At 44.2% G+C, this 27,000-nt stretch overlaps 1 protein-coding gene and 1 long non-coding RNA gene across 5 annotated transcripts in view; one reads left to right on the top strand and one right to left on the bottom strand.

Annotated features, from left to right (window-relative positions):
• abca2 (ATP-binding cassette, sub-family A (ABC1), member 2) overlaps positions 1-27,000 on the bottom strand; it is a 585,325-nt gene that overhangs the window by 186,358 nt on the left and 371,967 nt on the right. For all 4 annotated transcript variants that reach the window (XM_068012728.1, XM_068012729.1, XM_068012727.1 and 1 more), the window contains 6 exons: positions 20,989-21,117; positions 12,984-13,151; positions 10,926-11,022; positions 5,860-6,033; positions 3,398-3,500; positions 612-726 (listed from right to left, as the gene is read on the bottom strand). In XM_068012728.1, coding sequence (XP_067868829.1) covers positions 612-726; positions 3,398-3,500; positions 5,860-6,033; positions 10,926-11,022; positions 12,984-13,151; positions 20,989-21,117 — 786 coding nt within the window. The remainder of the gene's footprint in view (positions 1-611; positions 727-3,397; positions 3,501-5,859; positions 6,034-10,925; positions 11,023-12,983; positions 13,152-20,988; positions 21,118-27,000) is intronic.
• Positions 13,358-27,000, top strand: part of LOC137347773 (uncharacterized) — a 52,674-nt gene continuing 39,031 nt past the window's right edge. The window contains exons 1-2 of the long non-coding RNA XR_010969019.1: positions 13,358-13,540; positions 14,708-14,800. This is a non-coding gene — a long non-coding RNA (uncharacterized lncRNA). The remainder of the gene's footprint in view (positions 13,541-14,707; positions 14,801-27,000) is intronic.

Consider the following 27,000-nt stretch of genomic DNA (forward strand, 5'->3'; position numbering starts at 1 on the left):
CTCTGTGAGGAAGAGCCTAATCTGCATTTGGTACCTAACTGATTTTCAAGAAAATGGGAATTATACTATATATTATCTGGAGTTTTTGGGCTCCGGAGCTAAATCGGTTGGTACCAAGAACACAGACCCCCTTCCATCAACCCCTCATCATTCAATTAATAGAATTTCTGCTGCATTTGCTACTTTCCATATTGTGGAGTTGATCCAGCATCAACCTCTCCGTGTGGTGAGTGGACTTCATAACAGTAACACTCCTAAAACAGAAGTCCACCTGAAGCCACTCTTGTCACCTTGGCATTTTCATAACTGACAACAAAGATCCACAGCCAGGTGGAGTCTTCAGTATCAAATGTCTGACTGCAACTATCTTGGTGCTGGTAACCCACCAGCCACTTTGTTGACTGCTTGAACCAAAACAGTCAAGGTTATTTTCCAGAGTGCTGACAATTCAAGCCATTTGATCTGGGCTGCACCACAATGCAGGATTAGTCAACACCATGCTACATTTGTATAGATGTGGTGTTTCACACAGTAACATTTACCAAAAAAGGGATTATGGCTCCATGAAGGTACACCAGGAAAGATCTTAAACGACTCCGATCTAACCTCACCTCTTTTAGCCTGTGTTCTTTTTCTGCAACGATGTGTTGAATCATCATGGCCACTGAATATACCCACGATATAACCATACAGAGGGGCATCATGTGCTCGATCACAAACAGGAAGCTGGATGAAAAAGGGAGAGAAGATATTTTTGTTTAAACAATCTTTTTTAAAAAAATGATTACTTTTCAATAATGAATATAATATAGATCAATTTTCAACCAATATTTGTCCCATTGTACCTATCAACATATAGAAGCAATGAGAGGAGCCCGAAGATCAAAGAAAATATCTCAATACTTCTGACCACCGACAGCTTTCTGGCTGGAATTTTACATTGAGGTGGTGATCCCGCACACCAGCTATAAAGTATGGGGAGAGCACACCTCCAGCAGGCCTGGAAGTCACGCAGCAGTTTTGCGCGGCCCAGCCCTTAATTGGCCTCAGTCATGACTTCCTGCCTCAGACAGGCAGAAGTTCCACTTCCAAGTGCTGCCGGCAAATCAGAGGGCAGGCAGCTCCTCAGTTCCAGCATCGCCACTGGGAGCAATGGCCACTGCTGGGACTGCACTCAGCGAGGGAAGCCATGATGGATGTCACCCTCAGAACAGGTAGCTGAGGATCAGGCCTCGCCTGGGCCAGCCGATAGGCCCCGGCGAAGGAGGTGACAGTCAGAATCTAGAGCGGGGGGAGGGTAGTATAGCGGGGCGGTCCCTGCTGCTGGAGGGCCATCCCTGGAGCACTATGTGCCCCATCAGGAGGCCCCCCCCCACCCCACCCCAGCCTGCAAGGAGGCCACCAGGTATTACTGAGCGGCTTCCTCAGGTGCAGAAGTAAGATACCAGTGGTGGCAGAAGGAGGCTCTTAAGTGGCAAATAATTGGTCACTTATGGACCAAAATTGGCCTGGGGTGGATGGGTGGGTGGGCCATTTGTCACCTCCCCCACTTCTGGTAAAATAGCACAGGGATGGGTAGGCGACAGAAATGATGGCTCCCCCCGCCAACCACTAGGTTTTTGCCTCCTCCCCTCCCCCACACCGCCTCCCAGCCTGCTCCTGAGAGGGGTGGCAGGGGAGAGGAGTTGTGGGGGAAGGGGACATAAAATTCTGGCCTCTGTATAGAAGGTAACTGGCAATGTTATTGTAAACAAAGTGAACACCGACATTACTGTCAGCCAATGAGTTGCCGGCAGGGTGGGACTTGTAGTTTTCATTTACTTGTGAACAACAGCAGAGTCTCCAAACTCATGGCTGAAACTACAGAAAACAAAGCCTCCTGAGTATGACAGGATAATTTCTCCAGAAAAATGCAGTAAATGGAGGGTCGTTACATAATGCAAATTGTGTGCATAAAATCAATCCCAGTAACCTACAGCTGTGCAGTCTCCAGGTGTGACTGATCATCTCAATTCTAGCCAGGCTTTGTGGGGCTGGATTTTTCCACGGGGTGAAGGCGGGAAAGGCTGGAAAATAGGGGGGAGCCACATTCCCGCCGCCAGGGAGGTTTCTCAGGGACGGACAGGGAGCCAGATTGGCTGCCGTCACCGGGGGCCCCAATTAGGAGCGGTTTTGTGGCCTCGCCGGCAATTTGCGTGTGAATGCCGCTATTTCAATGAAGGTGAGCTCCCTGCAACAGGCTCGGGTGGGGGGAGTCTTTGGAGCTCGAGGCTCCATGGCCCAATGACACGATCTCTGGCAGGAAATGTAACATTCGCAGCTGAGCCCACTACAGCAGAGGGTTTCCCCTTCATCCCTACGTACCTATCGGCCTACATCCTGTATATTATCTTACTGCGTTGCAGGCCAGCGAGGGCACCTCCATGTTGAGGTGCCCTCACAGTCCCTGTCCTGCCTCAGCAGCGCTCACCTTTGCCATTGGGGCTGCTGAGGCTCCAGAGCTGCTTGTTTTCTGATTGGGCCTGCAACATTGGGAGCCCACCCACCATCCTTAATTGGACAGCTAATAAGGAGCCTGCCTCTGGGAAGATTACACCGGTGAGTGCACTGTTGGCAAGTGGGAACTTGGAACCCCCATTTTATCCCAATGTCGGGGTCCTGAAACTCATGGGAAAACCCAGCCCTATATGCACTCCTATGTGTGTCACTATATGCAGCCCTATTTCTTGAAGCTGCATCAGCAAACGATGAATCCAACTGCTTTTCATGACTACAGCTCTGTCTTCATTTAGACAACAGGACAGATTTGTACAGTGGCGCAGTGGTTAGCACCGCAGCCTCACAGCTCCAGCGACCTGGGTTCAGTTCTGGGTATTGCCTGTGCAGAGTTTGCAAGTTCTCCCTGTGACCACGTGGGTTTTCTCCGGGTGCTCCGGTTTCCTCCCACAGCCAAAGCCTTGCAGGTTGATAGGTAAATTGGCCGTTATAAATTGCCCCTAGTGTAGGTAGGGGAATAGTGGGGATGTGGTAGCAAATATGGGATTAATGTAGGATTAGTATAAATGGATGGTTGATGGTCGGCACAGACTCGGTGGGCCAAAGGGCCTGGTTCGGTGTTGTATCTCTAAATAAATAAAATTATGCACATAGAAGTTACAACAAGGAAAGAGGCCATTTGGCGCAACTAGTCCATGTTGATGTTTACTTTCCATGTGAGCCAATAGATCTAATCATATTTACCCACCTGGTCCCCAGATCCCTTCAACCCTTTTTCCTTCATCCACTTATCCAACTTAATCGTGGATGTTGACCCAGTCCTGCACAGTACCAGTCTGGATCAATTTATTTCATGTTATTCCCCCTCCTCCTGTGCTGTGATGACTGGCCCAATACTCACTCGTCCCGAGTGTAACAGGGGTAGGGAAACATCTGAACATAGTTTCCAGGCTCTACCACATCATGACCCACAAATGTGTTGATAATGGCCCGCTCCATCATATCTATAGAGGAAAAGACAAGCAAAGGATCACAGTACATTAAGTCTGAAGAAGGTCCCAAAAAGCATCATTGAGAGTTGGCTGCCACCTGCATAAATGGCAAAGTGTATACATAGAAGTGGCCGAATGTTCCACTGAACTAAACACCTTTTCTGTGAGAGCATTTCCCAGTGATGGCAAAAGGAATTGAGCTTAATTTCCAACTCAATTAGCATTTTAAGATGGAGAAGTAGGTGATCCCTTCTTGACACAATTGGTACTGATACAAAACTGCTGGTTTATATTTAAACAGTGCAATCTTTTATTGGCGCATCATGATTAAGCAGCCAAGTACTGTTCCCAGATACATTAAAATGTTTCAATGGGTAAAGGCACCTATTTTCTGTGATTTTGACCCATGCCAACAAGAAAGGTTACAGGTTTGACTAGTGAGCTGGGATTTTACGCTGGCGACAGGGATCTCAACATCCAGAAAAAGAGACGCCGAGAACCCCACGTTGCCTCTTCTCCAAAAGGCCTGCCGAATCTAGTGACAATCCAGCATTTAAGTGAACAGTGGTGGGCCTTCAAAGGGATCAAGGACCCTGGCACCAAAAGTCCTGCTCTCGGAAAGCTGCCGGCCAACTGGACAGCGCCACCGCAGAGATGGTGGCTACTGCCAAAGAAGCATCTACCCGAATCTCAGGAGTGGCGCTTGACCCAGGCCACAGATAGGTCAGGGCAGGAGGGGTCTCGTGGGGTGGGTTGGTTGCGAGGGGTGGGGGTTCATGGGGGAGGGGAGTCGCTAGCAAGAGCAGGGGTTTGGCTCTCAGTGGGCCCCGCAGTTCCCAGTGCTGGGTCCCTTGTTCAGGAACTAAGTGCCTTTTAATGAGGGACCCCACCAGGAGACGGGAAGCAGCCACACGGATTTTCATGCCATGCTTCGTTTGCAGTGACAGGGCTGCCCGCCACATGGCTAACTGCGGTGATGACGGGATGAGGCCCTTAATTGGGGAATAATTGCCAGTTATGGGCCTCAATTGGTGGCGGGGTGGAAAGGCCATTCACAGGCCTTCCCGCCCCGGACTAAATTTTGGCAGAGGCAGGAAGGTGGCGGGAAACCCCTCCCCACCCACCCCACTACTATCCCACCCGATTTTATGTTCTCTCCGCCTCTAAACCCGCCATGGGGGGGGGGGAAGAGCATAAAATTCCCCCCCGTCTTAGTTAGTTAAGATGCCAGGCTCTCAGAAAGGGCACTGCAAAAGGAGTCAATGCCTGTGAGATAGGAATGGGCAAGAGGGTGGGTGAGGGGGCAAAATCAACCAGGATTCAAACTCCTGCTAGAAAGCACAATGATGTGGACTGGATTAGGTCCCTGATGTCCTGATGACTTCCAATGCTCAGGCTCATACATGAAGAATGACTACTTGAGGTATTGGAGGCCAAGTGGAGCACTTGGTGCTTTAACCTAAACCAAATGAACATCTTCAGGCAGGAACATCAACTCAAACAGAAAATGCTGGAAACACTCAGCAGGTCAGGCAGCCTCAGTTGTAGACACTTAAGCAGAACTTACAAATCAAAAGAGCTAACAGAAGTGGAAAAGCAGCAAAAAGAGAAGAAATAGAGTGGCCTGTAAGGTGTTAAAATGGAAACCAGGTGAGAGCTAAATGGCTGAAGTGATACTGACATGAGGTAATAGGAGGCATAATGAGAGAAATTGAAGATATATATGACACAGACACAGAGGACATAAGAATAGATGAGATAATGGATGGGAGGAAGGAAAGGAAGGGAGAAATGGAAGGAGGAAAAACTGGCAATTGATAGTTGCTTCTCAAACACCGTACTAGTTCGCCAGGTTTCACCAAATGAATCACTCCACAAAAACACTGGGTGTAGCAAAAGGATTCAATCAGCAAACCTTGAGTTATCTAGTCAGTGGCACTTAGTGCTTTATTTTTTGTAAAGCACCAGCCCTCCAACATGCATTCTCTGCATAACAATCAAGGATTCTGATCAGCAGGAATCTTTAGTGTACAATGTGTGCTTCTTAGATTTTACATCGTGAGTAGCAGTATGAAAATCCTGACTAGAGACATGAGATTGGGTAGCTGCATAAATGGGCAACACTTCTAGCCTATCTGGATTTTCCCCATTTGTCAGAGAAATCATTCTCCCACAGCATTTCAAATCACTGATGTTTGAAATCATGCTCCCCACAACAGTGCATTCATTAACCAGTGGCAGTTCTACAGGTTGAAGAGGGCTGAGTCATAGTCAGACTCAAACCTGACAGATGAAGGATGAAGTGGAAAGAAAGCTATTAAAGACTGAGCAGTCAACAGTTGAGTCACGCCATGTGTCCCTATGGACTCACCTTGTATCCAGACGAATCCGTACAGGAAATAGAATCTCCCGCCAGTGTTGGGCCCTGGTCTCCAGTAGGCCCTGCGAATTTCATTGGTCTTCTCGGTAAAGCTGGAGTTTTGGCGGATCTTTAGCATGACATGAGGGGGCAGTGTGCCATCCTCCTTAGTCTGAAATATCACACCTTGGGGATAAAATAAATAAATATGTTCAGAAAATTAAAAATTTTTGTATTTCAACACTGAAACAAAGTCATTGGGCTGAATTTTCATTTGGGTTTGGAACTCCGACGTTGGCATCAAATCCAGATCCCAAGCACGCGCTGTGTCAGGAACAGTTGCCCAAAACCATTTGCAAAGGCATGGCCAATTAAAGGCCAGAGGGTGCACTTGCCCTCAAATTAAGGATGGCGGGCGGGCGGGCTCCGGAAGGAGCTGCAGCCTGTCAATGCAGGTAAGGGAGGGAGAGTGAGAGGGGTCTCAAGATGGAGGTGCCCTCTCAGCACCTTTTACAAACTTTAAAAAAAAGAAATGGCCACAGCTGCTGGACCACCATGTGTGCAATTGTGTGCATTGCAGCTGTGGTCATGTAGGTATGGCATCTGTGGGGGTGGAATGGGGGGTGGGGCAGAGGTCTCAAATTGATCCTGGAGTGCTGGCTCCCCTGGTTTACCAACAGAAGGCCACCTCGAGGCATCTGCCAGGCTTCGGATGCAATGTGGGGCCCACAGGCCAACTGCAAAGTTCCATTCAGCTTCTGATCATTGGCCTTAACAAGACTTTTAATTGGGCGGGTAGCTGTCACCCACCTGACCTGCCTTCTTAAAAATGACCTGGAGGTGGGAAGAAGCCAGCAATCCAGCACACTGGCTGGCACTGGGAAATTCCGTACCTGACTGCCTCCATTCCCGCCTGGCAGGCTTCCAAAATCCAGCCCAATTTTTCTGTTGCTGAATGAAAATTACAGTGACTCGCAGACCCCAAGTCTTCATGCCCATCACCAGGGCATAGTTAAAATATATGGATCATATCATTTTACATCTTCATAGGAAAAATACACGTTTTTAAAAAACTATTTCAGTGAAATCCTGTACAATTTTCTGGATGGTCTATTTATTGATTTCACCCGTGGCTGTGATTATAAAATTTAGGTCCTGTTTCTAATCAGTGCTCGGCTGCCTGACGGTGCTGTGTCCCATTGCACTTATGCACTGATTTAACAGCCCAAGGCTGAAGAGAAATAGGTCTCAGTTCTCAATTTAATTGTTCTGAAATGTTAACTGTGGTATTCATGTGTGCAAATGTTTAGTGAGGATAATATTTGGCACCAATTTCTCCAACATTTAATTAAATGATACTTAGGAGTTGGCAAATGCTAGAAGCTGTACTAAAAGCAGGAGAACAAAGAGCAAATAGAAATATCAAGGAACATTATTCAGCAGGCAGTTTGTTCCAGGTCATTTGATGCTTCCTTTACATATACACCCTTTGGAGAACAATCATCTCGGTAAATGCCACCCTCCATCTCCAGGATACTTCAAGGAGCTGACACAAGGTTAATTCAATATCTATATTTTACATACTCATTTTTTATTACCTTAAATTTTGTACAAAATTTCTTTACCCTTCCCTAATAGTCTCCAACGCACTCCATGTAACACCCCGCACACCCCCCACCACTCAAAGGCCGAATTGTTACAAGGTTACATTTGTGTTTAAGCCAAGACAGTCAGGATCATCATACACCAAGAATCCAACATACCAAGTGATCCCATAAGGCCCATAGTGTATCAGAGCTGTGTGACCATGGGCAGCAAGGTTATGCTTAATCATACCCTTACACAATATCTACCCAACAAATTTTTCGAAGGAATGACTGGAAAGCCATTGAGAGCAAGAATCTTGGTTGATTCCCCCCTGTGTTCCACCCCAAAACAGGAGTCCTGAGGTCAACTGTATCACCCTCATCATTGTCTGGCCAAGATTAGTTAGCTCACAAGGGATTGAACCTGGGCCCGTGCTGGTCAGTATGGCTCAGTTTCACACTGGGCAATATACCCACTAAGCTAATCCATTCAGGGAGGCACACTAGTGACATTTGATCTGTTGAGGCTGTCACTTAGCAGATCTCTTTGTACATTAACTGTCAGTTCATATACCTTCTGCCTTTTATGTGTCTCATGGTGCCTATAATGTCCCCACATTGAATGGCTGTGTCAGTACTGGAAGTGCTGAGCGTAAGGCTGGGGCTACCCGACATGGAGGGAGGGAGGAAAAATCAGACAGAAACCCATTCCCAAACTGCTCTCATGCAGCTCTAGAGGCTGTAATTGGAGCAGAATTAGAGGAGACCTGCGACCGGAAACTTTGACATTACAGGCCATGGATGTAAGAGCATATGCTTGGCATATAATTCAGGGAAAAGAAACAAACAGTTGTTTTTTTTTAAAAGATGAAGCATTACCTTAAAAAGGGAAAACCTGCACCAAAGCCCCATGTTGAACTACAAGCCCATTTATATGGTTCCAAAAGTCATAGAACTTTTTAAATGACAGGATAAACGTTACCATGAACACACAAGGTCCCTATGACAACATTCAGTGATGTCTTTGCATTACGATGTTGCAATATCTAAAATCAAGAAAATTGCTCATGCATTAGCTTAACGATGTTATGTAAATCAGTTTGCAATGATTAAGATATTGAGTCTCTATTATTCTGAGCACTGACTGATATTCCAGATGGCTATCTATACGTGAAAATTCTCATCTACTTTCAACCCAGGATACACAGACATCAGGGGTTCCAGCCAGTCAAGTGGACAAATGCATCACTATGTATAATGTATAAATTTTAACTTTGGAAAATAGCTTCATAGCAAACTATACACATCCTGAGTCAGCTGGAGGAAACATATGGCCATTATTCATCTACTCTGCTTTCTCACTCACGTCCACCTCTACTTCAAACAGCTCCAAGTGACACTGCTGAGTGAATAACTGCAGCTTTCCTTTCTTATCTTCCTGATTGAAAAAGAATGTCTTCAATGGAAAAGACATGCTGAATGCAATGTAAAAGAAGAAATATTTCTGTCGGATAGAACCACCAGTCAAGTTATAAAGAAGTCCAATCAGCACATAATATAGGATATAGAATCTAACCACTCCAGAGCTGGATGAATAATTGGAGTTAATTTTCCATCCTGAGGAAGTAAGATGCTTAAGTGTTCATAGCCAACTCATCTGATCATACAAGTCAAACCCTTAATGTGTATTCTCCAGTTTTTTTTTTCTAGTTGACAGAATCTGAGCCAGCGCTGAGACTATGGTAATACATTTTTCAGTGAGTTGGCAATCCCAACTATTCTTGCTCCTCCTCCTCCACCTATTTACATTAGACAATGTTTGAGCACTTTTATGATTTGACAATACAACTAATAGCACACCATAGTCTATCAAACCTGTCATCTGGGGCAAATAAAAACAAGAAATGCTGGAAATACTCAGCAGGTCTGGCAGCATCTGTGGAGAACCTGAAACATTAACTCTGCTTCTCTCTCCACAGATGCTGCCAGGCCTACTGAGTATTTCCAGCATTTCTTGTTTTTATTTCAGATTTCCAGCATCCGCAGTATTTTGCTTTTATTTTACTGTCATCTGGGGCAGCAGCTCCCAGTCTGACATTAAAAGCAGGCGACCAGTGCACTGACATCACTCTCATCTATGTTGGGGCTAAGCACTCTGAAAATACCAATTCATACAAAAGTGCTGTTAGATATAAATGAAGCAGCATGTGGTAGACCAAAATGCGTCCACATCATAGAATCTTACAACACAGAAGTAAGCCGTTCAACCCATCGTGCCTGTGCCAGCTTTGAAAGAGTGATTCAATTAGACCCACTCCCCTGCTCTTTCCCTATAGCCCTGCAAAATTTTTCCCCTTCAAGTATTTATCCAATTCACTTTTGAAAGTTACTGTTGAATCTGCTTCCACCACCCTTTTATGCAATGCGTTCCAGATCAGAACAAAATAGTTTCTCCCCATCTCCTCTCTGGTTCTTCTGCCAGTTACCTTAAATCTGTGTCCTCTAGTTATTGACCCTCCTGCCAGTGGGAAGAGCTTTTCCCTACTTGCTCTATCAAAACCCTCACATTGGGCATTTCAACTAGCAAGCATCAGTAACCATATCTGCTCTTCCAAATTTAATATTTATAAACGCACAGGTGATTTTGCCCATTTACTTCTGTTGTAAATATAAGTCTATAGGTAATCCCTAAGAAGGGCAACATAAATTGAATCGTGTCCCAAAAACTATTTGTTTCAACTGTTAAGCCTGAGCAATATAAAGATTTACATCTGAAATTGTACCAAGAGATTGCAGCCTTCAAATTCTGCAGCCGTTCTTCCAGTCTCCCACTGTAGTTACAGTGGGAAACCAAGAGAACCAGGTGCATTTTCAGGGCCCATGGATCTCACACCAATTGAAGTCAGCCCCAAAGGGGATTGTAGATAGGCTTCACTGCAGTCTCTGCCTGGATTACTAGGCTGCTGTTCTTTATCAGCACTGTCAACAATGACCCTGCCACTAACACACATGAGAAACAACTGCAAATATTGTCCCTTGTAGGAACCTAACAGCAGACCACATTCAATCTCATTCACTGGGACTTAATTTTTCCAAAATATGTTCAATAATTCTGTATAATAATCCAAACTCTCTGAAAAATCCAAATCGTCTCCAGGAAATCTGGTTGACCATCAACCTGCAATGCCATGAAACAAGGGGACACAAGCTTGATCTTGGGTTTTGCTTAGTACTGATCTCTGGAAACAAAATTAATGGTGAGTCTCCACTTATTGCTGTTATTAGTTTTGACCTGTCACCTAACACATCTTCCATCCATTTCATCTGTAAGATGTGCATGAATCTGGTCATGGAGTAAAGGAGCATTGCCTTCATAAGAATGCAGATACCCACAATAAGATGGGGAGGAAAGGAATATTCGCTTCTTGTTATAATCATTTATAAACCAATTACATTGCAACAAAAGCTTAGCTTCAAGTATAAAATACTTACTGGCAAACACTGTGACATTGTCCTGATATGCCTGGCTTAAGGTGTAGTTCACTATGCTCTCCTCGTTGGGGAAGCCTTTAAAAATGTCCACACTCACCTGTAGAAACAACAAAGTGAGCAAAATCATCACTATGATTGCAACAGATCAAAAAGTGTGAAGACATTGGCAGAATTTTACTGTCCTCTGAGTGGTGGAAATGGAGGTGGGGGTAGGTAAAATGTCTGGGAACCGCATCAGTACAGCTCCCTGATGCAGTCCCCCGCCAGGTAAGTTTCCCAGAAGCGGGAACGACAGTGGCTTGGCTGTCCACCAAATGGAGGTGGCAGCCAATTAATGTTGCCAGTGGTGAAACGGGCCCCCGCCACATGGGGAGGCTGCCAGCTGCAAGGAGGCAGCCTCCCAGTGGCTTCCTGGGGGTTGGAGGGGGGGGGGCCTCCGAGTGGGTTGCTCCATGGCGAGGGAGGGAACCGCCGACAGCAAATGACACCCTTGTGGCCCAAACACTGACACTGGAGGGGCTTCCCCTCCATCCTCCAAGCTCTGCCTGCATGGCCAATATAAACATTTATTTAATGCTTACCCTTCCAAGGGTGCCTTAAAATGGAGGCACCTGCATGTTCTCCTTGCTGCCTGAGCAATGGCCACCTCTCCCAGTGACACTGCCAAAGCTCCAGAGTTGCTGGCCCTCTGGGCCGGAAGTTTATTTTTTTATTTATTTTATTTTTTTATTTATTTAGAGATACAGCACTGAAACAGGCCCTTCGGCCCACCGAGTCTGTGCCGACCATCAACCACCCATTTATACTAATCCTACACTAATTCCATATGCCTACCACATCCCCACCTGTCCCTATATTTCCCTACCACCTACCTATACTAGGGGCAATTTTATAATGGCCAATTTACCTATCAACCTGCAAGTCTTTGGCATGTGGGAGGAAACCAGAGCACCCGGAGGAAACCCACGCAGACACAGGGAGAACTTGCAAACTCCACACAGGCAGTACCCAGAATTGAACCTGGGTCGCTGGAGCTGTGAGGCTGCAGTGCTAACCACTGTGCCACTGTGCTGCCCACCCACCACCACCCTTAATTGGCTGCTTCGCCCGCCCACCACCCTTAATTGGCTGCTTCGCCTGCCTGCTGGCTCCCCCGCCTTCCTCCCAGCAATATCGTGGAGGAAGTCCTGCCCTGCCAGAGCATGCCAGCCACTCGAAAACTACCCGATGACCTCCACCGCTTCAGCGTAATCTCACCCATAGTTTCCCAGAATGTCCAGCAGATGCTAAACCTAAATCCCAGCAGCTTTGACTACTACTAAATCTTACCTGCCCACAAAGGGTGAACTCTTGGAAAAGCTAATAATTATACAGGTGTAAGTGGTCCAACTTGAGAGAAAGTGAATGCCAACAAGATCAATCCTATCTTCAGGAAAATCACAGAGCAATGGGCTGAGGACAGTTACTTCAACAGAGGGTTGGGGGAGAGAAGACAGAGAGGCTATTCTTGTACACTTACCAGCGGATTACAAGTGGAATTGATAGGGGCCTGGAAGCAGGTGCATGCCCACTGTTTGAGTTGGGGCGTAATATGTGACCCAGAGATTCAAACTAATTTACCCCTCAAAAATAAACAAATATTGAAAGTTATCTCAGAAAAATCAGCACTTAAATAGGCCATATTGCCCATCAGGTTATCCCCAGTAAACTAATTTTTCCGTCATGGCCTCCAAAGTATTTTAAGCAACCTAATGTTTGTGCTTTATTTGGCAGAATATTCCAAATATCTATTCTTTCAGTAAAAGTTTCCCGAATATATCCAGATAAATTTGCTTTTCATTCATTTCCATTTATGTCCTCTGGTTCTACTTTCTTGTTGCACATTGAAGCAATAATTGGATTAACCATTTCTATGCAAGATAAAGCAACTCATTGTTCCAACAACTGTGCAGATTGTTCTGCTATGTCCACTGTGGAGATTTAACCAGTGCAGATGATTCCAGGAAACCAGTTTTGCAGCAAAACTCTGAAGACCGAGCCCACTCCTTGAGTTCTAACCTTGGACATGAACTGGATCCAGCCACAAGCTGCATTATCAATGGTGTCCAGCTGCTGGAGCAGCGTGCTAGAGTTTGGCATGGAGAAGTTGCTGTTGACAAAATTCCTGATAATGTCGCTATCGGAGGCGTTCAGCACTTCTGGATGCTTTTTCAGATCGGAGGTGAACTGCAAAGCAAAAATAAGGGAGCAAAAGATTAGAAGTGTACGGCTTACATATCTTGCATAGCTTCAGATATCATTTCCGTAGTTCGGCACTGGATTCAACTGATAAAGCGTATCTCTAAATAGGCAGCAAATCAACAGACTGATTGGCTAGTGAATGTTTTGAATTCAAAGTCAACAAAGGAAGTATATTTTTCGACCGGCGTTATTTTAGTGTTGTTTAAAATTAGCGGAGTAACACTGACTGGAAAAGATATCCTCTTAAGTTTTAATTCCAGTAAAGCCTCAACTTATACCAATTACACAGTTATTGTAATAAAAACAGGAAGTGCTGGAAATACTCAGCAGGTCAGACAGCATCTGTGGAGAGAGAAGCAGAGTTAACGTTTCAGGTCAGTGACCCTTCATCAGAACACAGTTATTGTACATGGTTTTGTCGTCACATTTTGGTTCAACGTTCAGAGAAATGGTAACAGTCAACCTGTTTCCCAACTGCCATCCAGATTTTTATTTAAATAATCTGCGTTTTAAAAAAAGCATTTAAGGCTTCACCTCTGGAACTAGAGTTGATATTCAGACTAGACTGATACAATCAGTCTCCTCTCAAGAATCTCCTCAGGGTTTTAAATAGAACAGTCTCAGTCCAGAAGGCACAGCAGTGCTCTTAATTCAAGAAAACCTGCGCTAAATTGGCACACCCATCCAACAAAGTCATAATAATTACTGCCGGTGCAAAAGCAATTCGCACACTGTACAAGCAGGGTAGCCTTTTGAAACTCAAATTAAAGTCCATTGTTTAGTCTACAGTTGTCTGTGCCATACCTGACCTTGGACTGTTTGATGATGATACTACACTCCTGAAATGGAAAAAGTTCAATTTCTAAAAGCCAGCACCCTCACCTCTTTAAGCATAAAAACTGAGCACAGAAGTCTATATGAAGCTTGCAGTTGTACTGCCATTTTTGAATTGATGCAAAATAATTTTGGGAGTGTATCCACAGCAATGTGGTGCTGTAGTTCAGGAGACTACTGAGGACATTAAAGCCCCAAGATGCAAGGATTTCCCCACAAAGCAAAAACTGTGGTATAGCTTCAGCAAAAGAGCAACAGAGGTTGACTGCTCATTATACCTCCAACCCAATTTCCTTTCTTCAATCCACTATTGCTCAGTTTGTACCCCTACCAATGTTACGATCTGAATGTGCAATATGAAGGATATGAAAACAATTATTTAATTTATTTTAAAAGAAGTTTAAGCTTCCCTCATTGGGCTCAAAGTTTTGGCATTTCCTTTGGTTAAGTATACCTTTCTCTCACTTAGCTGAATTTCCTAATGGGCTTTGGAAGTATCAGAATGGGAATGTTTGGGTGCTGAATAAGGTATTACACAGCTCAAATACAATGGCAGCTGAAATCAAACAGAATTAGACCACTTACAACCAAAAACAAGATGCGGTTGCTCTGTGAAAAATGTACTGGCATACAAACAAATCCCGGCAGATTTCCTCAAGTAAGATTTTGATTCCAGATTTCAACCCTCTTTTTTTGGTCTTAATTAGGACTATGATTGGACCACAGATGAAGAAGGATATCTGATAACATGCTGACTACATTAACACCTCCACAGATGGTTCCATAACATCCTGGGAATGGTAAAGCACACTACATTTCACCCTTTTTATTACTATTATTTGAAGTAAACTCAGGCAACCATTATTTTATGATGACTGATTTCACCTTGATAATTTGCTATTGGTGGTTAGATCCTGGTACTTCTGCCATGGACAGCACCCAACAATGTAAAAAGGTGAACTCCAAGTTCTCCATGGCACCTGGAACCTAAGGTTTTAAGGGCACTAGCATCTGTCATTGCAAGCACTGGCTCCCATCACTGTTCCGTCATGTTTATCAGCTGTAGCTCAGTTGGTTGCACTCTCACCTCTGAATCAGAGAGTTGTACGTTCAAATCCCACTACAGAGAGTTTAGCACTCCAGTGTAGGGCTGAGGGAATGCTACACTGTTGGAGGTGCCATCTTTCAGATAAGACATTAAACCGAGGCCCCACTTGCCCTCTGAGGTGGAAGTAAAACATCCCATAAGACCTTCTTGAAGAACAGCAGGTGAGTTCTCCCCAGTATTCTGGCCAATATTTATCTCCCAACCAGCATTACCAAAAAAAAAGAGATTAATTGGTCAATATCACAGTGCTGAATATGGGAGTTTGCTTTGCGCAAATTGGTTGCTGTGTTAAAAAGAAAGACTCGCATTTATATAGTACCTCTCAGGAGGTCTTGAAGAGCTTTTGAAGTACTTTTAAAGTTTAGTCACTGTTGTAATGTCGGAAAACACAGCACAACTTTGCACACAGCAAGCTCCAACAAATACCAATGTGATAATGACCAGATAATCTATTTTAATGATGTTGGTTGAGGGATAAACATTGACCAGGACACCAGGAATAACTCTCCTGCTCTTCTTCGAAAGAGTGCCATGGGATCTTTTACATGCACCTGAGGGCAGACATGGCCTCAGTGTAACATTTCATCCAAATGTCAGCACCTCCAACAGTTCCACACTGGAGTGTCATTCTAGATTGTTGTGCTCAAGTCCCTTGAGTGGGAGTTGAACTTGCAGCCTCCTGACTCAGAGATACAAGTGACACATGTGTTTCCTATATTAAAAGTGACTTTTTCCCCTTTTTTCCCCTCTTTCTTTTTCTATGTTTAATCTTGTGGATACTTGTTTGGCTCCATTGAGTACATGTACTGAATGGACTTGCTTGTCGGAAATGTCAATTTGTCTTTGAGTTCAGGTTTTTCTGTCGGCTGTTCTAAATCCTATCTAAGTGATAATCACTGTTTACCTTCGCTAAACGAATTAGTATTTTATATAATTTAATGAGTGTAACTCATCATTGCTCATCCTTTTATATTTGGGATCAGTCATGCTGTCTCCTTTGAGAACTACAAAAAAAAATGGCAATCGCGGTGAATCAAAGAGCTAGAAATTTAAGTTTGATTCGCAAGAATCGTTATTCCAACAACATTGCAGGAGCTGGAGATCTGAATCACTTAGCCCTCTCAAGCATGTGTGTGATGTGGAAATGCTGCAACATGCAGCCAGTAAGTAACTCTCAGCCCTCCCTGACTCCAAGTGAGCTGCAAGCTTCTTTGAGGAGACTTTGTTCATGATTCATCATTACAGCCCTGAGGAACCTCAGGTTGGATTATATTTTTATGGAAATATTGAGAATCATACCATTATTTATTATTAAATATTCTTCAGCATCTTTTTAATGGGAGACTAAATGCTCACTAATTTTGGCAAACCTTATTCAATACTTCAACTGATATGCCTCCAGTATATGACTCCTTCATTTTAAAAAATCTAGAGTTTATTCAGTCAAGGTGTATATTAGGTTGCACAATACTAAAAAATGTGCAGAAAGATCTGGTACCTTTCCTTTTCAATATAGTTTCTTCCCTATTTCATCTACACTTCATGGCTGGTCGACCTTCAGCAAGGCCTTAGCCACACTCTCGAGCCTGTTGCTGGGATTGCATGAGGGATACTAGACTCATGGTCTGAACCTCGCTCCTTTTGGAACATTTTATCATGAGGAAACCTCCAGTGAGCATGAACAAAGTATACAGACAAATGCTGCAGCACGCTTGGGGACGGATTTTCATTATGGAGGCAGGAAACAGGAGCATGGTCTAGTTTTGGATCAAAAACTAATTCAGATTCAGATTTTAAAATGCATAAGCCTTTATTTGGTATGGGGGTGGATTTCCTGTCCACTCAGAGCCAGTAGAGCCGGGAATAGAGGTGGGTCAGATGAAGTATGGGCCTCATGTAGACACCCCATGGCAGCCATCACTGAGACTGCTGGTTGACCTGAGGGACAGATCTACATTTTGTGCCAAAACCTTCCATTGCACCAGAGGGAAATGAGATGTCACAGAGGAACTGGAGGCCTGGTAATAGGAGCAGGGCAGACCCTTGCTTCATTGTTGCTGACCCGGGTCTAATGCTGGAGGCTGTAAAGGAGAGGAGGGAGGTCCTCTTCCCAGAGGTTGACAGAAGGAGGCCACCTTGTTGTGCAGCAGGGACACCTCTCCAGTGTTATCCCCCTCTGCCTCCTCCTCCTCTCTTACCTCCTGTTCCTCCCCCAATGAGCTGTCTCCTCCATGGCCTCAGGGTCCACACCTCTCTGCAGTACCATGTTATGGAGAGGACAGCAGATCACCACAATGACAGATATCCTTACAAGAGGGTATTGGAGAGTGCCACCTGACCAGTCCAGGCACTGGAATTGCTTCTTCAGAAGACTGATGGCCTGCCCTATGGTTGACCTGCTGAGCAGGTGGCATTGGTTCTTACACCTCTGTGCCTCTGTCTGGGGATCCTGTAGAGGGGCAGTAGCCGTCTCTTCAAGGGATTTCCCTTGTCCCCTTGGATCTATCCATGCACTTTGTGGGATGGAGTGAAGATCTGAGGCAGCTTGGACTGGCGGAGGATGAAGGAGTCATGGCAGCTGCCAGGAAAGCGAGTGCACACATGGAGGAAGCTCTTGTTGTGGTCTCAGACCAATTGGACATTCCGGGAGTGGAAGCCCTTTCTGTTAATGGATCTCACTGGTCAGTCACGAGGTGCCTTGATGGCCACAATCGATGATGCCCTGCACCTCGGGGAATCCAGCGATGGAGGTGAAACCCACTGCCCTCAGTCCCTGTGCAGGCCCATCTGTGTCAAAGTGGATGTAGTCCCCCAGCCTCCTGAACATGGTAACCATGACCAGCCTGATGGCGTGAGGAGCTGCCAATAGCGAGATGCCACCTAGGTCTACAGCTGATCCCCGGAACAACTTTGTTGCATAGAAATTCAGGGAGACGGTGACTTTGGCAGCTACAGGTAAGGGGCTCCCTGGGGGCTGGGAGGCCTCAGGTCATTATGGATCAGATCATAAAGGTCCAAGATCATCTGCCTGGATAGGCGCACCCATCACTGGTGCACCGTCATTTTCACGTAGCTGACTCTTGGACAGTAGACCCCATGTCTTCACCTTCTTCCCCTTGCAGTGTCCCACCCCCACCCCAACCCGCCCCTGTGCTCCTCTGACCTCCCACTTTCCAGGAGGTTGCATCTGCTAAAACTCATCCTGGCTGCTCTGTCCAACGTCAGAGTAGCCTATTTCCATTTGCATTCTCTAAGCCCAGCTTTGTGTGTTCTCCAGGCTTTCCCCTGCCAACCCCAGTCGCCCAAATGATGCCAGTAGCCTCACATCACCATTGAGGAAAGCAAGTTTTACAGTTCCAGCAATGGCTACTCTGGTACTTTTGCAGCAACTGAGATTTGTTTTGAGCTTCTGCATCATGTTAATCAGTCCTTCCCATTGCACTCATGGCCCCCAGCAATGTTTACGTCTTGTACACCCTGCCGTGCTACAGACATGGCAGTTTTCCTGTTCCCTTCCTTTGAAAATTTTAAACTGCTGCTGACACGCCTGTTAATGAGCCCCACAATCAGCACAACAGGTAATTAATTGAAGGTGTGTGGGGTTACCGTTCCCTCCTTCTCGGCGTCTCTTTAAAAATAGCTTCACTTTATGGAAGCGACGCGACCCAGTGCCAACCTCCGAGAATTTGATCTTTAAATTGCATGTGCACCTGCTCCTGCCCCCAGTGGGCTTTAATAGTCCGGCCCTTGGTATTGCTTTGAATTCAATGCAGCAATAAAAATGTGCTGGCTTTACAATGGCAAACTGCAGACCCTGGGAATATTCTCGTGCAGGGCTTACAAAGTCTTACAGAAACATGAAAAAGGTGGAAGGAAAGACTTATATTTATAAATGTCTGCGTTTGCTGACAGCACAACCAATAGGTGGTGTAGTACTGGCACATGCCCAAATGCAGCCCCATCGACTGTAAACTCAGGCTGCGATGTCTCAGGCAGCTGCCAGTAATAAAGATGGCGCTGCTCAATTTGACACAGAAAAAGCGAATTGCATCCAAACCTCCTCATCCCTCAATTGCCGTAATTGCCACCTCCATACCCCTCAATGGTGCCCTGCTCTCTTCTGCAATTGCCATCTCAATCGCCGCTACATCCCACACCCAGCTGCTCGCTGCTCCATCCGGCTGTTGTCTCCTGCGCCTGTCTGCTCGCCATTCCCTCCCGCCACTCCCAACTGCTTGCTGCTCTGTCCCCGCCGCATCCCCCGCTCACCGCTTCTCCAGGCGTCGAGGTGGGGAGCGAGCGGAGAGGGGGTGAAGCAGCGAGGCAGGGAGCAAGCAGCAAGGCAGAGAGTGAGTGGCGAGAAGTTGGAAGCGGCAGGAGGGGATGGCAAGCAGTCGGGCACAGGAGGGAGTGGCGAAGAGAAGCAGTGATCGAGGGAGGAAGGAGGGCACTGTTGGGGGGGGGGGGGGGGCGGGAATGGAGGTGGCGATCCCGCTCATTGAGTGGTGAGGCAACACTTTGACATCATTACGCCTGACGCCATTAAGTGGTGATTCATAGCACACTGATGATGTGAGCAATTGCTCCGAGCACGCTCTGTATTGTCAGGAGATACTTTCCTGACTACCTAACAGCCTCACTACCGCAGGATGAACCAGCTACTTCACAGTCAATGAAGTACTTTTGAAATGTAGTTGCTGAAATAACATGGAAATTATCGGATATAGCAAAAACATTGAGATAAATGACCAATTAAATGTCTTCTTTGGTAGTGTTGGAAGAGGAATAAATGTTGGCTCGGACACATGGGAAAGCTCTTTCTCTTCTTTGAATAGTGCCTTTTACATAGATAGATCTTTTACATCTGCCCTCGACGTCAATTTAACATCTCATCCTAAGGTGGCGCCTCTCTCAGACGATCCTCAGTACTGCATTGGCGTGCCAGCCAAGATTATATGCTCAAGTCTTGGAGTGGGACTTGAAACAATGACATATTGACTTGAGACTCATAATACTTAATAAAGTCGAACACCTTAAGTTCTGGAATAATTGGACTATTGGCCTTGGGTAGTGGACAATGACTTGTGGAAGTTATGACTGGGGTTTCCAGAGAGTGTATTTATGTTTACAGGTAGTCCTAGGAATGTGATAATACTGGGGAGTGGTCCTCTGGAGGGTGGCAATATTTGTAGTGGATGCCTGCAAGTGTGGCAATATGGAAAATGGATAAAGGTATGTCACAGAAAGTGAAGACAGATCACAACTAGGCTTGGTTGCAGTATCCCCAATGCTCAATATCAATGTTCACTGTCTAAGAATGGGTGGGTAGCTGAAGTACTGGAGGATTGCTGGAGCCCTTTAAGTTGTTACCTACTAAGAAGTCACCACTGCTGAGAATGAAAGGGAGAAAAGGCGGACATATAAAATTCAACCCACTGTTTCTTGAAGTGCTTTATCACATCAAAGTCAGTGTGCTTATAAATATGCTTGTTTGCAACTGATCTCTGAAACCCATTTTATTCTTTTAAGAAAATCAAATGCAACTCTTGTGGTCATGCTAACGGATAACAGAGCTCCCTTTCTTCTGAATAGATTTGTGTTGGTGAGAGGGTTCATTTGTTCTCTGATGACAGCCTGATGAGTTCCAGTTAATGCTCTCAATGGGCACGTGATTTGTGCTGGTATGTTATATAAATGTCTTTCAAGTCAGCATATAAATTGATGTCAACCCCAAGTCATTTTTCGAACTGAAAGGATTAGATTGCTCTTCAGTCACCATTTGACAGAAATGTTGGAGAAAGGTCATTGAATCTTGCCTGCTATTCCAGCTTCATATACCCTGCTGTGTTACAAACAGATATGGTCTATGACCGCACCTACCTGCTGCAGCCAACTGATGCGATTCTGTAGCTTGCCTTCCTCCAGGAATGTGCGGATTTCCGAGGAAATATTCAGCCAGACTGTGGCATAGTGTGTAACATTCCCAACAAAGGCAAATGTTTCATTAGCCTAAGAGAAAAAGTCAGACATAAGCAAACTTATTAGCTAACAGTTCCAAGGATGAACGGAATTCATACATGTTGTTCCAAACTGTTGACTTCAAAAGGAGATTTGGTGACATATGTACTCGAGGTGTCCCTAAAAAAGACAGCTTTGTAATGCCACAGTGGAGAGAAATCTAGTGAAGGACAGTCACTTCCCTCAGTGGAAAGAAGAAAATACAAAGGCAGAAATGACACTGGAGTGTTCTCATGCACTACTGTGTACCTGGTTACACACAGAAAATCTGCCCACTCAACCAAGCAAGTGACAAATGTAAAACAGGTCCAGTCAAAAAAATAAGTAATTTATCTCACAAGTAAGGCAAGAGATTTGTTGTGCTGTGAATTCCCATGGTAGATGGAACAATTTCCAGCAGACAACACAATTCCTCCTGCCGGTTTCACTATGTACCATCGATAGCATGGATTCAAGTGTAGGTGATCTATATTTCTCTGCCTAACAGCGACATAGTAACCTATTGGTCATTTAGTCATGTCATGCAGACCCCCCCCCCCCACCTGCCAAGAATGAGGCACATTAATTTTGTCATATGAACATTGATTTTAAATTGTTGCCGGAGCAAGGAAATGACTTGTTAAACAGATCAGCCAGCCATGGCTGTAAAAACATCTGCATACTAACAGACAGTGCTTGGAGGGACCAAGGGGCTATTCCCAGCTCCAATTTAACCCATAATGGACTTCGACCACCAGATATTGTGTGTAAGAAGAGACATTCCAGGGTTGGCTAAGACAAGAGAATCCACAAACATATGTGGTCAGACCAGCTAGTCACATGACTAACCTGCTTGGCAACCTGGGTTTTTCTGAATTGTACAAAGAGTTTGAACAGAAAAAAAGTGTTTGCTCCTAGATTGAGAAGACCTCTTCTGTCTGCTCCCATCTCTTTCTCACAAGCCTCTGGACCCACTGAGAACACATGAACTTCAAGAGTAAAAAATCTCCTACCTCGAACAAAGTTTAAGAAGAATACTGGGCCCCAACGAAAAACAAGACCTACCTACAATCAAGGACTTTACAGGGAGCTCGAAGGACAGTAACCAAAACCATTTTCAGATATTGCCTCAAACGTTTCCACTTTATTTCTTCTGCTCTTTCTGCCTCTATTTGCATGTGTGTATCGCTTATGCATGTGGCGTGGGAGTGTTAGGTATCTGTAGGTGTTAACCGAATTAGAGTTTAAGTTTAATAAAGTTCAACCTTTTTTTTCTTTAAAGCTAAGAAAACCTGTTTGGCTAGTTTATTTGCCTTATGATTGGAAGTTAATGAACAAGGATTCAGTAAGGGGGAGCTAAACAAAATGGTGTGTTTAAAATTAAACCTTGTTACGGTAAGACCAGGTGAAGGCTGAGAGGGAACCCTAGACCCCTTTCTCATCTGGTCGTAACAGTCACCACACACTCTAGTTATCAATATTGCTTAGATTTGGAGTTTGAACTGAAGCGCTGGCAAGCAAAACAGACATGACCACATGCTGACTGCAAAACTCGCTAATATTATACGAGCTGGGAGTTTTCTTCACCATTAAGCTGGTTCAGAGAAGCAGATTATTGGCGCGTTAAAACACATCTATAAGATGTTAAAAATCTTAAGTCTGTTTGCATTTCCTGTCTATAAAACCTTTCCTATTCCCACTTTTCTCATAGGTTCCTATGTTCACATTTATAACATTAACGGACTTTATAAACAAGTCAAGCTGTTGGGAAGACTACGCTAGGACAGTTCTGGTTGCCATGTTATAGAAAGCAAATAGAGGCGCTGGGAAGGTGCAAAAAAGAATTACAAGTATGATACTAGAAATGTGAGGATATACCTATCGGGTAGGGACGAAAAGGCTGGGTCTCTTTTCTCTTGGCCTAATCAAGGTCTTTAACATTAAGAAAGGTTTGATCAAGTAGACACACAGAAAGTGTTTCCATTTGTGAGGAAGAGCAAACCTAGAGGACATCAATATACTAGAGTCAGCAAGAAATCAAATAGGGAATTCAGAAGAAACATTTTTGAGGCTAGATAAGCATATGAAGGAACAGGGACTAGAGGGTTATGCTTGTCGAGTTGGATGAGCAAGGATGGGAAGAGGTTCGATTGGAGCATACATGCTGGCATAGATCCTCATGTCAGTAGTGGCGCCCTTAAATCCTGGCAAATAATGGAAAAGTAAAGCTTTCTTGCCTGGTGAGTGTGTTATGTGAATTTGGAGCAGGATGTTGGAAGCTGTTGTCCACTCTCAGTTTTGCCTTTGAGAAAATGATGTGATGGCCAATGTCTACTATCCATTTAGTTCCTAATATTTAGGAACTAAAATAATCCTCCTCAAAAGATATGACATTGTGTAACTTCAATGAAATGGGGAAAGAGATTTTTGCAAATAATCTGAATTCGCCCTTTTTTACAGAGCTGGGATGAATGTTTCTTTCTCTGCTCTCATTGTCTGAAGTATAATAGCATTTGCATACACCAGTAGCTGAATTAAATATTTTGTTAAATATTTTACAATTGCTGCTGAAAGATTGCAAGCCCAGACATCGATCAGCTGATATTAAGTTTCAACAAGCTCCTACTGAAAGCCTCTCGCTATATCTCTACTTATGTTAATAAGCTCCCAGCTCTCTACTCCATGCATTCCAACCAGTACAAATAATCTCTTTCTAGCAAAACCAGACAAGACTGGGGGAGTAGTGGGTGTTGGATTCTGCTTGCAACTCAGGAGTTGAGAGTGAGCATTATGCATTCAGTTTAAAAAAAATACAACATATTTCCTTGAATCTAGGAGTAATTTTCTAATCAGTGGATCTCACAAAACAATGCTTAATGTGGTCTTATTGTATTTCTCACTGCACTAATCTTAGGCAGCCATTAACCCATTTAAAATAACTTGCTGATCTGGAAAATCTGCCCCTCATGTTCTGTTCTGCACTTTGCTTTCAGTCCGCACAAGTTACATGTTATTGCCTAGCCAAGACACTGACAGTTGACTGGTTTCCATTCCTGAGCTGATAGTGTCCAACTAAGTGAGACCCAAGAATACAGGGAAGTGTATTTAAAGAAAGAAATACTTGAATTTATAAAGTGCCTTTCATAACCTCAGGATTGCACAAAGCGCATTACAATTAAGTACTTTTGAAGTGTAGAACTGTTGTAAAGTAGGAAACATGGCAGCCAATTGCAAATAGCAAGTTCTCACAAACAGAAATGTAATAATGATCAGATAAATTTGATTGAGATGTTAGTTGAGGGATAAATAGTGGCAGGACACCAGGGAGAACTCGACTGCTCTTCTTTGAAAGACTCCCATGGGATAATTTACATCCGCCTGAGAGGTCAGACAATTCATAGGAAAGACAGCATTCCTTGGTACTGCAATGAGTATCAGCCTCAATATTATGAATCAGAAATGAGATTGCTACCAATTCGCCATGACTGACACATTTACAGTGTCACAAATTTACATTGGGAGTCCCGATTACAAATGTGGACATAGGAATTTATAACAAGAGTATAAAACTAAGGACAGAATGCATAACTTTAAAATGGGGAATGAACTACATCTGCATGCCCTGCTGTGACTACCCCCAATCTCGAACCCCACTTCACGTGAAGGCCAGTATGGATCTTGACTCCACATATACAAGGTTACAAAAGACCAACTAGTTATGTTAGAATGTTAAAACAATGCTATTGCTAAGGCATTTAGTTTCCTTACTACAATTCAAGAACACATTTTTTTGTCCTTCAGATAAAGTAAGTGCAGAATCTGTGCTACATCATACAATGTCTGGTTTCTGGAAATCCTCCTCAGTGACATGGGTTTAACCTCCTTTGTGCACTATATCTAGCAGTCTGCTTAATGCACTCATGTTAACCTTCTGTTATTTGAACACAATTGTTAATTCATCTAATATAAATCAGTTAATGGCTGCATTAAAATCATGCAAATAAGATCGAAGTACAGACATTAATCATAACACTGAGGGAATTAAACCCCCTGAAGCCAATAAAGATTAGATAATTACTTTTAATACCTCAGTGCAACCGTGAAGACTGACCAACACAAACACATGCAAAATCTCAGAACATGGTATGCAGCTTTGGAAAAATTCAGCAGAAAAAAATCTTCATCAAAATGTACTATGAAGATTCTGTTATTTGGTTCATTAACAATGGAGGTTTTCCCCCCAGTTGTTATGACAATGAGTAGCTGAGCACAGATCAGGAAGATCATAGGATGAATCACTGGTCTAATAGAGTTAGCTGATCTCTGCTGAAGAAAGAGGCAAAAGCAATCAGGCGTGAGAATTCTGACTAGGGCTCCTGATTCAGATTGATTTTCAATGGCTGCCAATGAATGTACATGCAGATTTTAGCTCTGATACTTTTCCGCCGATCACCTCTCACGGTTAAATACCCTGCTGATGCTCACTGTCAACACTCTTGGAAAAGAGCTGTTAGATAACTGGTGGCCAAGGAAGCACAGCCTGGTGAGGAGTCAATGTCTTCAGTGGAAGCGTGGAGGGGATAACAATGATGAGTAGAAAAATGAAGTTCATTGAAATTAATTGTGACAACCAATGTTTGATTAGTGAACTTCTCAGCAACAAGGGCCAGTGAGGCTTAAAGTCCTGCAACAAATACCAGCCACTAACAGGATTTTCCATCTGATGTTGAAGGACATTTTGTAAAAGGAGACTACCACCACACAGATCAAAACTACTGTCGATTTACAACTTTGACAACATCTTAAAATATCTCCACAATAAAACAGTACTGATGACACAGGGATTTGGACAGCTCATTTCATGCCTCAACTTGCCTTCATCAAAAGTTTTAACTTAGGAAATTTGTAGCCATTCAAACTTCTGTATAAATTACAAGAAGAGTCCAATGCTGGAGTCAAAGATTCAAGTGGACACAATGTAGTAATGATGAAGGACCACTTTCAAGAATCAGTCCAACTGTGCTAGATGCATCTAATGGCAAAGTACCTTCCAAGGCAGAAATGGCTACAGTTGTGACATTAACAGATCATCACCATTAGCCAATAAGAATGTCCTTCCATCGTGTCCAACTGGAATGTTAACACTGTTGAGCAGTTGAAGATGCAAGGTTGATTGAACATTGAATACCAGTACAAACCAAGCCAAGAGGAGGGACAAGTAAGAAGAAAATGAAAGATGGGAAGAAGAAGGAAACAACAACAACTTGTAATTATAAAACACCTTTAACATAATCAAACATCCCACAGCGCTTAACAGGAACATTATAAAGCAAAATTTGACATCAAGCCACATAAGGAGATATTAGGGCAGGTCAAAGAGGTAGGTTTTAAGAAGTGTCCTCAAGGAGGAAAGACAGGTAGGCAGGCAACGAGATTTAGGGAGGGAATTCCAAAGTTTAGAGCCCAGGTGGCTAAGGGCACAACCACCAGTGTAGGAGCAATTAAAATCGAGGATGCTCAAGAGGCCAGATGACTGAAGATATCTCGGAGGGTTGTGGGGCTGGAGGAGATTACAGAGTGAGGGAGGGGCCAGGCCATGATTTGAAAACGAGGATGAGAATTTTAAAATCAATATGTTGCTTAGCCCGGAGACAAAGGAAGGAAAGAAAGAAAGGGAGAAGAGAGAACATAACATAAGAAATAGGAGCAGGAGTAGGCCATTTGGCCTCTCCAGCCTGCTACACAATTTAATAAGATCATGGTTGATCTGATTGTGGCCTTAACTCCACCTTCCTGCCTGACCCCCATAACCCTTGATGCCCTTGTGGATCAAAAATCTGTCTAACTCAGCCTTGAATATATTCAATGACCCAGCCTTCACTGCTCTCTGGGGTA

This window comes from Heterodontus francisci, chromosome 32, assembly GCF_036365525.1.
Source record: "Heterodontus francisci isolate sHetFra1 chromosome 32, sHetFra1.hap1, whole genome shotgun sequence".
NCBI lineage: Eukaryota > Metazoa > Chordata > Chondrichthyes > Heterodontiformes > Heterodontidae > Heterodontus > Heterodontus francisci.